The sequence below is a fragment of the Myzus persicae genome, unplaced genomic scaffold (genome assembly GCF_001856785.1).
Source record: "Myzus persicae strain clone G006 unplaced genomic scaffold, MPER_G0061.0, whole genome shotgun sequence".
Lineage (NCBI taxonomy): Eukaryota > Metazoa > Arthropoda > Insecta > Hemiptera > Aphididae > Myzus > Myzus persicae.
This window is the reverse complement of record NW_019103730.1, coordinates 216325-229595: the sequence shown is the minus strand read 5'-3', so window position 1 is coordinate 229595 and position 13271 is coordinate 216325. Positions and strand designations below refer to the sequence as shown.

At 28.4% G+C, this 13271-nt stretch overlaps 1 protein-coding gene across 1 annotated transcript; it reads left to right on the top strand.

The window, feature by feature from the left end:
- Positions 1 to 5149: 5149 nt before the first annotated feature.
- Positions 5150 to 11799, top strand: LOC111035152. Its single transcript, XM_022316673.1, has 2 exons — positions 5150 to 5353; positions 6984 to 11799. The coding sequence occupies exons 1-2, from the start codon at positions 5335 to 5337 to the stop codon at positions 11015 to 11017; spliced, it is 4053 nt and encodes a 1350-aa protein (XP_022172365.1). The 5' UTR covers positions 5150 to 5334; the 3' UTR covers positions 11018 to 11799.
- Positions 11800 to 13271: the final 1472 nt, after the last annotated feature.

Sequence of the window (13271 nt, the reverse complement as noted above, 5' to 3'; positions counted from 1 at the left end):
ATTTAATTAAAAATGGAGGTTCAATGTGGTCTGTAATAATCCTTCATCTTTCAGATAAAAAATAATTGTTATCAAAATCCGACAATTCCATTAGTCCTGAGAATTTTTCCTGTAAAGTTATTTTGTTGATACACCGAGGTATATTTATCAATTTTTGGAGGTTCTGTTTTAGTAACTATAGAAATCAGTTAATAAAATTGTCAATTTTTTTAATACCTACCTATAATGCCTAAAATAATTATGAAAATATTGCGCCAATAATGAATCCATGTTTCCTCGCACCGACACCTTACATTCAACCCCTATATAGGCGTCAGGTGATGGGTAAGTATATCAAAGTAATAGGTATTCATAAATCATAAAAATCGTAGTTGGTTCACATCAGTGACTATGCAGTACGCAGTATATACCTATACGTATACGGCCATACCATAGAGTACTGGCTGTGTCTTTTATTGTATTTCGATTACTGTTGTCTACTCGTCTCACTCTGTGTCTGAAACCACAGAATAGATACAAACATACTACGAACATATTTAGAATTGCAGGAATATACCGTGGCTCCGGCGCCCGGCGGTCTAGTGAAATGATCAACCCACGTGGTGTGTTCAGTATTGTACAATTCTGTGCTGATACTATAAATGCGATATAATAATCATATGAACTATAATATTATATTTACGTATAGCTAATTACATCACATAATATTACTATATGTTACTATATTAGTATATTGACGATACTAAATAAGGTAAAAAAAATAATAACTTAAGAATGCAGCTAAATGCTATGCACTTAGCGTCAAGGTAGTAGGTACCCATTTTATACATAAATCGGGTCGCTGCACTGTACTACGCACTACTACGTAGTACGTACTACCGCACTTGCCCTTATTGTAGTATGTAAAAAATTAAAAATAATAATGTTTATAAATGTTTTTCAGTTTTTTATGATAAGAATGTATTGCAGGAAGTATTGATAATAAGCGATGAATTTTGACATTTTGTAATGCCAATAATCTTCTACTCACTACTGCATCGGAAGACGGAAGTACTTGGTATTTTTCTGACAGTTCGACGATGTACTTACTATCTGAGTAAATTATCAGTATATTGACCACATTTCCATTGGGAAACAGGGTGACTTACGAGGTACTTATTTTTTTAAGCCTCATTCCTAATTTTTCAACCACGGAGTTTTCTTCAACATATTATGTTACTAGATTAATTTGGATCTCATCATTAAATTCAAATTTAAAAATAGGTGCCACACGCTTTCTTCACTTCCTCCAGTACTTCACGACCAGTAGCATAAAGTTTTAACTACATATTTTTTACGATTTTATAAATAATATTTGATACTAAAATTTTTTAATTCAATATTTTCTAAACACTGAATACTTCAGGGGGCAGTTATAGTAAACCATTTTACCTATCGGTTGATGAAGATAATATTTGGTCGTTGATATAATGATATGTTCCAAAACTTGAAGAACGACCACTTTCGGGATTCAGAATCTGATTCTAAAATCATGATCATCTCAAAGTATTATATGATCTCTCATACGTATGGTGTATGTACGATGTTGATAATTTAAGAATTCGACGATTTCCTGATCATCGTCTTCATAAAATATTCCAAATATATCCATTATTCATTTATACAAAATTAAAGTAAATATAAAAAGTAGGGGCTGGTTTAGTATTATTATAATAATAACAAAATACAACTTGGTTATCACAGCTATGCATTTAGATAACACATTTATTCGTCGAATAACTTGTTATTTAGTCAAAAAGTACCTAATAACTTATTTATCGAATAAGACTTAATCTGACATTGAAAAACCGGTAATTAGTTATTTTTTCTTATCTGTCGAATAACTCTTGTTATTCGATGAATAAATAGGATTGAAAAACCGGGCCTATGGCCTATAATACATATTTTTAAATGTTGTGTTATTATCATTATAACCGTTTTTGTGTTATGTCGGACGCCGGTGACGCTTAAAATTCCCGCTTGACGATCGTGATACTGTGATAGCCGAGTCCCGACCATAGAGTAATATTCTCGCAATTTTCAAGTATTAACCACGAATTGTATGAATGTACAGAATACGGAACGAACGTCGCTACCAATATTAATTTGAAGTTGGAATGTTCTCAAATTCTCAATTTCCAAATTAGACTACTAGCGCTCTCACAGTTTTCTATCGGTCAATAGTATCCCGCCAATTTTCAAACTCTAACAATATATTTTATACTTTAAGTATTACATTACGCCATTACGGTGCAATTGTATAAATGTACAATTAACATTATAATTCTTTTCTTTTGAAAAAATGTATGAGTAAATTAATATATATGATTAAAAGAGAATGTATATTGTATAACTTTTGATACTTTTCAAAAATAAGTTTGAATATTGGATCTAAATTATTAGATATCCATGACCTTCTATTTAATTCATTGACTATTCAAACATATTTATGTGAACAAACCAATAATATAATATAAATATATTTTAAAACATTAAATACAATACAATAATATAAGGTGTTGCTTTATTTGGTAACTAATTTTGATAATTTTTTTTTTTATCTATTGCTACCTATATTTTGTTGGTTGGATAAATAGGTATGCTGTCTCATACGCATTGTTTTATATGATGTAAAAATATATTGCACCATTTCTACTTTATGTTCATCGCAAGGGAATGGTATAAGATAGTTATCATTAAAAAAATCTTCAATAGTATCTTCAAATACATTTTGACTGTTACAGTGTTTTAAAAACGATTTTTCAATTTGTCTAAGAAGTATAAAAAGTGAATGATCTGGATGAGTAAGGTAACCATATGATTTTATATTGACAAGCTTTGCTGCAGATAAGTTTGAAGTCTTATTATTATTAGTATGGTTTTTGAATTTTGATACCAGATGAACACACTTCACAATCAGTTTTTTTAGATATGCATCTAGCTAAGTATCTACAAAAATAAAGAATAACATTGAAGTTAAACACAACTTTGTAGTATTAAATTAAATGTAAAAACTAAATTATTTACCCAGCTATGAAGTATAATATAACACACTGAAAAGTAGTGTTTTCGGCAAAGTCTTTATCCCTAAAAACATCATCTATATCCCAACACCCTAACACTCTTCTTCCACAATATTATCTATACTATTTCTTAACTTGGTAAGTTTTTCATTTCTAACTTCCAAACTATTTTCAGCGATAACTTCTTTGGGGTCTGCTATATTAATATATGGTACATAATCCGATTCTAAAAATTAAATATATTTAAATAATAAACAGTTTTAAAAAACATATTTTATTTATTAACCTCCAGAAATAGTACAATTTCCAGTCTTTGGTGGATAAAATTTGGTAGATAAAATTGTTCTTGTTCATCAGCACTCAGTTTTTTATGTAGCACATGCATGATAAGTTCTAACCCTAAAAATAAAAAAATTCTTTAAACAAATAATATATGACATACAAATTCTTTATGAAATAAAGAAACAAATGTAGATACCAGCGGTAATAACCAATTGTTTTTCAACCATACGAAAATAACATTCATCAAGGAGGCCCATTTTATAAAATGTTTGAGTATACTGATTCGTCAAATTATTTGAGGTAATATCAGATATCCAATTAGTAGGTAATGATTATTTTTGAGATAATATCATGCATAAGAAAAGTATGGTTTACATTTGGCACAGAATTTACCTAAATAATATAATGTACATTAATACATGTATAATAAGGTTGACAATTATGTTACGAAATAAAAATATAGGTGAGCACAATGCATATTAAAATATACTTAAACTCTAGATATGATGTCTCAAATAATAAATGATTCATCAGTCGAAATCTCAGTTTCTTTTGAATACAATATGAGAACATTTTCAAAAGACCTTAAGATATTTAATTTTGACATCACTCCAGGTACCAACCTTGGTTTTTTTAAACATATCTAATTCAACCAATAATCAAAACAATTAAATACAAATGTTAAGTGTATATTAATACTAAAAAATTTTGTAAATATAAATTCTTACTGAATATTTATTTTCACCAGTGTCAGATTCCCACTTATCCACAATATCTTCATTTTGAAAATGAATAGGACAAACTTTTGAACTATTTTTTAATTCAACACCTATAGCTCTTTCCCATAAAACTTTGGAAAGAGGTGGAACACCAAATAGAGTTCGAAAAGTTGATGATGAACAATATGGCACACAATCACGGCTTAAGATAGTTTTAGGTATTTGGTAAGAACGTTCATGGCTTTTCCTCATTTCGTTACGCAACCATACTATCTAAACTCTAATGCCGTGTACACAGTACACTATAATTAGCTACGTAATTATTGCTCATAATGATAATATTATAATATTTCTGAACTACGGAGAACCATTTTGTTCTGATGTTAAGACAATTTTACAACAAGAGTTTTATTTAAGAGGATGTCAGCGCACCATTTGTTTTCTCTCTCTGGCCCACGCGTGATATGGACAAACTACATTTAAGCAGAATCATTTTTTCTGTGTTTGTAAATAATCTTAGAGTAAAATCACCCATTACAAAAAAGATAGAGAATAATATTCTTGAGGGAATGTCATATTGATTTTATATTTTATTGGAATTTGACTTTGTATTCGACTTTCAAAATAAACAAAACAATGTTGTACATTTAAATGATGTTTAAATTGTTTTGAGAAAATATTTAGACAAATCGATATGTCATACCCTCAAAAATATTGTTCTCTATCATTTTTGTAATGGGTGATTTTACTCTAAGATTACTTAAAAACATAGAAAAAATGATTCTGCGTAAATCCGTTTTGTCTATGTTGCGCGTGGACCAAAGAGAGAAAACAAATAGTGCGCTGACATCCTCTTAATATGAAATACTAATTAACAAATGTAAAATAACTTATGATTTCATATCGGATTTATAAATAGTACCCACGAATTCAAATATCTTTTCGCGATAATACAAAATCTATCCACCGTCGATTATTATCGTTATGTGTCAAATTTGAACGAGAAACTTTTGTCATCAACTGATAAGGTTTCGTTCCGTATCCTGTATATCTTAATTCGTGGAATTAACTATTAAAATATAAACTTTAGTATGCTATAAATCACTGCCTCCTAAGTTCTAACTGTTAATTTTTTTTATTAATGATGAAATCAGTGAAAATTTAATGGTTCATGACGGTGTTTTAATTATTATTTGTAAACATAATTTAACGAATACCGATGACGATGGATCATTATTAAACAGTTAATTGAAATAATACGCGCCAAAAAAATGTCTTCATTACAAACTGGTAAACAGTTTTTTTTCTACCTAATTATAATTTGAAAAATTACTTTAGCTAATAAAATAATAAATATTATATAATTATTTAACTTGAAAGATAAGGATCCTTAACCTTGTATAATTTATATATTTTAAATATGTATTAAATCCTTATTAACTTTAATATCAAAAAAATAAAAATATATTCAGTATTGGTCTTACATCTCCTATATTTTTTTATACAAACACACTTGATTCCCAATATAAAATAATGGAAAAAAAACCATAATTTTACTTGATAATTTACTTTAATTAAGAAAATAATATTAACAATTTTTTTTTGTGTATCGCTTATTTTTTAACTTACAAGCAATATTTTTAGATAAAGTTTACTTTTCTCATACTTTGATTCATACAATTTTATGCTGTAGTAAAATTCTATGGCATTATTTTGTGCTTTTATTTCTATAGCTTTTTAACCTGTATTAGGAAAAAAAAGCCCCAATATCAAAATATGGTAAAAAAAATCCCTCCTATAGGAAAATGCCCGGTACCAACTAAATACATAACACTTTTTTTACTAAAGTATACGTTTCATCATTTTTAATTTTTAAACAATATATTACTATTTATCAATAGCCATATATCTATTACTACATATATAATGTATAATTTTTATATACTTTTATATCATAATAATATTTAATTAAATAATAAACCCAATATTTTAAATTATTTAGGTGAAAACATACATTTGAAATAGAAAACTTTTAAGTACCTACATAGTAATAAAAGTAATTGATATTGACTTTATCTTAAAAATTATGAAGGTATTATATTTTATTGTAGACTCCATCTTAGTATCTACAACATTTTATTATTTTTAAATATGTGGTTTTTTCGTTCATGTAGTTATAGCAATAATGATATAAGTTTATTAGATTTTCTAATGGCAGTTAGCCTCAACATTATAAATCAATGCTATTAAATCATTTTTTAATTTTTTAAACTTAAAACATTTTTTTAATTTTGTATAAATGACAATTATTGTAGATTGCAATTATACTTGTATATTTTATAAGAGTAATGTATCTTAAGGAATGTTATTTATGGAATGATTTTTAACTGTGATATAATTAGTTAATATTTAATGTCATATGCTAAATATAATTTTTTTTAAATAACTACCTTTATGTAACTCCTTTTTAATCAAATAAATGTACCAACTAGTACCTATAATAAATTAGATGCATAATAATATAATAAAATAATTTAATAATTAATAAAATAAATGTAATGATTATTATGAATATAATATGTCATCATGCGAATCAAAAAAAAAAAATCATGTATTTAGTACGGGGCTTTTTTTACCTTATTTTGATATTGGGGCTCTTTTTCCTAGATTCTTTTAGCCAAGGTGTTATACCAATTTTTTTTTCGGTTTTTTTCTAGGTTTGTTTGTCCCACCTTTTAATTTACCTTACCTAATGATTATTATTATTATTTTTTTAAATTTTACTTTTTAAATTGTCACTGTTTTCATTTTTAAAACTGAAACAAAGTTTTTTTTGCTGTATGTAATACCTTAGCAGATAATATTTAGTTTACAATACTCATAATCATAAATTACTTAGAAATTATAATTTTTATTTCAGAGGCTCGAGTGTTAATTGATGTGAGTGATGTAGTTGACATATTTACTCGTCTTCAATTAGGTGTCATATCTCAAGATTATGTAGACCAAGTTATGAGTAGCCATTACAGTTATTACAAATTTCCCGAATCATATGAATCAATTGTTATGCCAGATATTGATTTTCCATCAATTATAAATGATTCTTGTGAGTTATTAAACATTTACTTACAACAACCATCAGCTCTAATATTATGGGATCAGTTTATTAGTGATGATTCTTGTTATGTACATCCTAAACCATTGAGTTGTTTGCTCAATTGTTACATTCATTATGGACTAAAATGTATGGCTGAGCCTAGTGCTAGGAAAAATGGATTGTCTGCTACACGTTTATTTCTTTTAGCATCTACATTTATGGGTAGTAAGAATATTGGATTTTATCATATTAGCATACTCACAAAATGCACAGAGCTAGTGAAGTCATGTATCGCCATGTTACATTTTACCGGAGGTATAAATAGTGGCGATGATGTACAATTGGAAGAAGATGAAAAGATCGATTTGATGACTGATTTATTGGCTATTGTGAGATCTATAGGAATAATGGTCAAACGATTTCAATTCTTTGATGAAATTAGCTCTTTAGATATGATTGTAGATATAATGATAGATGTGACCCATTTAGAACGTAATTCTGGCAATATTTTAGAACGAGTGCCTACTGAAAACTTAAGCTATGGCACATTAGCATTCAATGCATACTCAGGTTTGACAGATATGTTTAATGACAACTGTGGATCAACACTTGTTATAGGTAAAAAACTTATGCATTGTATGATATTAGGTTTATTAGTTGATGGACAGCGTGAAATGCAATTGACTACTAGACAATTTAATACAATTCGTGATCATCATTTATCATTTATTCGTAAAATAACTAAAAAATTGGGATCTCCATTTGAGGGTGTATTAGAAATACTATTGCAACATTTATTACATCGAGGACCTGAACGAAGTGAACTAAGACCCCGTCAATTTCAAATCATATTAGATGTTTGGAGATTATGCCCAAATAATGTTCGAATTAAAATTAAATATTATTTTTTACGTTTGGTATATGATGTTGATGTTAAATTACGCATCGTTGCATTGGAAACTCTTTTCAAATTACTTTCAGAACCTGAAGAAATTGAACCTGAGGACCCAACTTTACTAAAACTTATGCCATCAACTAAACATGAATTCATTGTGGCTGTTATTCTTTCTAAATTTCAAGATTTATTATTAACAGTTCGTTCTAAAGCATTCTCATTATTTGCAACTTTAACAGCTGGTCCACCTACTGCTACTGCACATCAAACTGCTTTAGTCAAACGTGTTCTTGTTGATCCTTACCTACAATTTGATAATATAAATAACACACCATTCTGCAAAAAAGATTTCCATGATTTTTATCAATATTTGGAAAGTAATATGGCCAATTTTGATCCAAATAATATTAGCAATTTAAATATTTATCCTGGGGCCAAAATTTTATTGTGGATCTTAAATGTACATGCTCGTGATGAACGAGCTTATATTCGACGTGTAAGTCTTACAATTTTGTGTAATTTATTTCTTATAAATCATAAGTTCATGGAAAAATATTATTTAACATTATTGGTGAGTAGTTGTTCAGACAATGCAATGACCATCAGAAAAGTGGCGGTTTCTGGGTTAACTGATTTGCTTTTAAAATATCCAGATAATCAAGATGTGCTTAAGTATTGGTTTAAAGGATTAATTCATTTAGTTGGAGATCGAGACAAAAAAATTCAAGAATTGTCTGTTGAATCTATGAATCAAGTTATTTTAAACAATATCAAACCATATTCTCCCAAAATAATTGATGGTAATGATCCATTAGATTATTTACCTTGGCGTGTATTAGACAATGTTTTAAATGAAAAAGTAGGGAAGTACATGATGTGTTTGTGTGAAAAGTGGCGCATCAATGGATTCTTTACAGATCGTAATGTTAATGATTTAATGACATATGTGGGTTCTTCTAATCATGAATGGACTGTACACAGCTTATATTTATTACAATTAATATCTCATCAATTAACAATTTCAAATATATCACCTATTATTAAATATTTTGATACTCAGTTTGATTTATGGTTTGTTAGAGAAGAAAATCCTTCGGAACTTAACATCTTGTTAACACATGCACAAATGACTATTGATATTTTATTTTTAAATCATAAACGTTTGGATATAGAAACAAGACAAAGACTATTAAGCACATTTGAAGATCTTTTGTTTAATTTTAAAATACCAACTCGTCTTATATCCAAATCTTTGGATTTGTACACTGTGTTACAATTAGATAATTCTGAAAAACTAAATACCAATTTAAAAAAATTGTTTCAAATAATTTGTAATTATATTGAGACATCTACAAATATAGATAATGAAGAGATTATTATTCGATATATATATACATTGGGTGACATTGGTTTAGTACAGCATTTACAAATCAAAAATAAATTTCAACAATATTTACTAGGCTTTTTGGGAAAAACTGATGGATCTGTATCTTCAGCTCTTCAAACTATCGTTATCTTGACAATAGGTAAATTAAGTATTGTTGATGAACAATTTGCAAAAGAAGCAATAGTACAATATGGAGCAATACTGAAAAATCCATACCACCCATCAATAAAAATTAATGCTTTAACTGCTTTAGCTGATTTATGTTTACGCTGTACAACTTTAGTGGAACAAGCTATTCCAGAAATGTGTGTTTGCTTGAAAGCCGAAAGTGTTCCAGTCAAACGGGTAGCACTAAAACTACTAACTGGATTAATACTTGAGGACTACATAAAACTGAGAGATGTAGCTTTCTTTGCTTTACTGTGCATGCTTGAGGATCCTGATGATCAAGTACGGCAAGAAACTTCATCATTCATTGTGAACTATTTGCTGATCAAAAATAAAGACATTATGGAAAGTAAACTAATTGAAGTAATTTTTCATTTTAATGGCTATACTGGAGTACGGGCAAGTGGTGTTGAAGATTGTTTTACAAACCCTGAGCTAAAGGCATTTTTTTCAATGGAAGGTGATTCAAAGAAAGCATCTCGACATTGTGTTTATAGATTTATGTTGACACATATGTTAGATGATAATAAGTTGAAACTTATGGTGAAAATATTTAATATTTTTGAAGACGTTGTTAAAGATGTCAGTGCGACAGCTAACAATGAAGTCAGAGAGCGCGCCACACAAGTTATGAGAGATGCTTTTTGGATTTTAAAAGCCAAAGAAATGGCTTTGGCGTCTGGAAAACCACGTGATACCACCAACGATGATGATCCAGGAACATTAGAAAAAGTGGCTGATTTAGCTAAACAACGAGTAGTTATGGAAACATACAAGATGGTGATGACTGACTACATAATACCTGGTGTGTTAAAATTAAAGTATGAATTAGAAAAGAACAAAAAAATACTACCTAATGTAATGAATGATTTACGTGCCTATTTATGTGCTCTAACTTCGGGAAAATCTCCAATAAAGACTGAAATTGTGGAGTTGTTGTCAGTTGATAATGATCTAATGGCTGAAATTCTACATGATAATATGCTAATGAAACAACACAATAAACATTTAGATGGTGAAAATGGTGTTGGAGAGTTGGAATCTGAAGATGATGATGATGATGATGATGACCCCGCTACACATTTAATGCAAGATTTGGAGTATGTTACTTGGGCACAAACAATGCAAATGCGTGAAAATGCTGAGGAGTCTGGTATGGATGTAACAACACAAGCCCAAATGGAAGAGGAAATTCAACAAAAAGCATCTGAGATATCTATTAATGAAGATGATTTGCAAGATGTAGCAGCAGCCAATTTTAGTCAACTAACAGGGGAAGTTACCGTACGACCAATTAACACAGATAAGAAATCGGTTTCTAATGAAACATTTACACAAAACTCAATTTCTAAAAATAATTCAGCAATTCAACTGTCTGCTAAGAAACGACTATCTAATAAACATTGAAAATTACTGATGTAGATGACGATAACTTACCCGCTTACAGGTTGTTTGATTAGTGTAGATACATTTTTTTTTATTACCCTATGACGAAAAGAGGTATATATATATATATATATATATGACTTTTGTTGCCATAAGTTTTGAATTAAGATACAATTGTTAATTTATGTACTTTATTTTTATTTTTAATATATATAAACTCTTCACCTAGTTGAATGTGTTGTGAGAATATATAATAGTAAAATATTGGTGTTTTGTCAGATCACTAATCCAGTGATCACACTACATCGATCATAATTGTACAAATGTTTGAATCAAATGTGATTTGTGTATATACTTTAAGTGATATGTTAAATTTGATAACATTTAAATTATTGATAGTTAACTGAACTTGAGACATTTTAGAAAAGAAGAATGTTTAAGTTTAGTTAAATACAACTCAATATTCAACTAAATTTGTATTTTCAAATCATTTAGATTACTTACTAAGTTATGAAAAACAGCAGATATCGGTTGAAAAAAAGACATTAATTATCACATGTTCAAGGACAATTGCATATTTTTGTATTAGAAAAATTTTATTTTTAGTTTACTCTTCTAAGTATAATAATAAATTAATTACTTAGAAAATAGAAATGATTGAGGACCAGTTTTTTGGACAGCTAAAATAGTTACAAATTGTACATATTAGTAGTTTAAAATTACGGAAGATACGTGACATTTTCACCAAATGCTTATATAAGCATTTTCTATACACCATAATTTTAGATTCAGAGCAGAGTGATAAATGTTTATTTTTTTTTTGTCTGCCATCACTTTTTGGTTCAGTAAAAATGTTTCGATTTTCTTCAATAGTATCTGGTATTCTTTTCTGGTAGGAAAGTGAATCTAGTTATTGCTTTGGGGGTTCAGAGAATACAATTCTCAACAGTTAAAAAGCTGTAGGAAAAACAAACAACAATTTAAGGAAAAACAGTGATTTTTATGCAAAACTGGTTTTTGACTAAATCGATTTTGGTTTTTTTATTAAATAAAGTTTTACTGACATACTATGGTTTTGGTGTAACTCTAAAACAAATGACTATAAATACATCCAATTTTCGCTGAATGTTAATATCTGTATTTTCTATGCACCACACAATTTTCAAAATATTTTGACTCATGTTGAACTATTAATAGGCATATGAAATTTTCGATTATTATTAATTATTTCTTCGTTCACTCCGTCAAAAAATTCGAAAATTTAATACAACGTTTCTTGTAAGTTGTCAGTGGAAATTAAAACAAAAAGTGAAGTGTAAGTCCATAATAATTTTTTATGAGCGTTTAAAATGGGAATTTTGACAAAATTGCATACTAACAAAGAATTACGTTTATAATTTTGATGTAATTCGGTTCCAAAACAGCCAAATTGTACGAAGGTATATATTTTTTTCCAGCATCACTGATAATTTAAGAATAATATTAATTCAACTTACAGGCTACCATATTAATAATAAGTAATAACAGTATAAAATATCCTAGACTGACATACCGACTTACCGCTCAGAATTGTTTTTCATATTCAATGATATGATATCATTGAATATTTAAATTTAAATTTATTATTTAATACCATGCATTACATTACACTACTACAGCGACCTCCTAGATACCTAGTGTACAGCAAAGAGACATCCACTTTTTAAACTTATATTTACATTGTACTATAAAATACTACTATGTAGGTATTTCTGATTTCAACTAATTATTATTATTATGCCAATTCAATTCTTATATATATAGTCATTCGTTTTATTATTTAAAGAGTAAATTCTACACTCCCCTTTTCTTCAGTCAATATATATGAAATTTCTTCCACCGTAACTGGTACTTCTCCATGTATATTAAGATAAGCCAACCCATTCAGTCTATTTTCAGAAGTAATGTTTCTTAAATAGTTTTTAATTCTTTTGAATGATGAAAAGGTTCGTTCCCCTTCACATGATGTAACAGGGAGAACAACAAGGATGTCCAGAATTACATTTTGATAGTGTGGGTTCAATATTATTTTCTCTTAAAAACCTATGCCATAAATTAATTTCTATAACTACTTTATCATAGCATTCGGTATCATTTTGATAAAAATGTACAAGTTGATGAAGATCTGTTTTAATATTTTAATTAATCAACGCAACCTGATATAACACTAGGATCTATATGAAAAATACAAATAAATACAATGACATTAGCCAAGGGAGGGGGGGGGGGTCCTTAG